At 61.3% G+C, this 890-nt stretch overlaps 1 protein-coding gene across 6 annotated transcripts in view; it reads right to left on the bottom strand.

Moving 5' to 3' along the window:
* The window catches only part of MOB2 (MOB kinase activator 2), a 53,697-nt gene that overhangs the window by 15,473 nt on the left and 37,334 nt on the right, over nucleotides 1-890 (bottom strand). Inside the window, exon 1 of one of the 6 annotated variants that reach the window (XM_077771522.1) lies at nucleotides 662-771. The exons of the other annotated variants lie outside the window; for them this stretch is intronic. Coding sequence (XP_077627648.1) covers nucleotides 662-771 — 110 coding nt within the window. Of the gene's footprint in view, nucleotides 1-661; nucleotides 772-890 lie in introns of those variants that run through there. 6 annotated transcript variants of the gene reach the window in all.

Genomic DNA, 890 nt, shown 5'->3' with positions numbered 1-890 from the left:
CGGGTCTGCCCCCCCCCCCCCAACCGGCCCCAGGCTCTCTCACACAGCAGGCCGCACTCGCTCTACCCGACACCTGAAACAGACCTACTCTGACATGGAAAGAGCACTGCGGTGACTTTCTCTAAACCCCTCTGCAGGTCAGAAAAGTAAGTTTAAGCAACTAGCAAAAATGGCTTTTCTGGCAACACCCCCCTAGAGCGGAGAGCCGTGGCCCACAGCAGGTCTCTGGACAAAGCTGCTCATGGACTGGTTCTGGTCATCCTGCCTGCGGACAACAGGCTGGACGCCCTGCTGGGGGCAAAGGACCTGTCCGGAGGGCTCGGGAGGGGTCAAGGTAGGATTCCGTGGTCACAAACGTGGTAAACGTGGTTAACCACCAGGAGGGAGGTGGGTCACTGGAGGGCCCTGTCCTCATCCAGATCCTCTGGGGCCACTCTGTCAAGTGAGCGAGCTGCCCCCCACAAGTAGCAGGGAGTGCAGGCATTTGGGGAAGGCCAGGCTCCAAATAAAGTTCCCGACTGGATCTAGCTGGCCGCCCCAGGCCCTGCTGGCAGCTGCCCGCCACCAGCACATTAGTGGACGATTACGGCCACTGCTACACAGGCTGACCCCTGGGATATGGACTGGGGACAGTCAGACCACCCCCACTGGCCCCTGTCACCTGAGCACTTTGCCGACTGCCTGAAGCACCATTTTGCAGCTGAGTCCGGTTTTGGGGGGCTGGCTGAGCAGAGCTCGGTCTGCGGGGGGACTGCTGTGGTCTCCGAGCATGATGGGGCAGTGCGGAGGCGGGGAGGGGAAGCAGGAGCTGAGGCACTGGAACGGGACAGCCGCACCCTCCTTGCTCTCTCCTCCCTCCCTCGCTCTCTGGAACAACCAATGAGGACACA

Source organism: Crocuta crocuta, unplaced genomic scaffold (genome assembly GCF_008692635.1).
Source record: "Crocuta crocuta isolate KB4526 unplaced genomic scaffold, BGI_CrCroc_1.0 scaffold1192, whole genome shotgun sequence".
NCBI classification, from domain to species: domain Eukaryota; kingdom Metazoa; phylum Chordata; class Mammalia; order Carnivora; family Hyaenidae; genus Crocuta; species Crocuta crocuta.
This window is presented reverse-complemented; position numbering and strand designations above follow the sequence as displayed.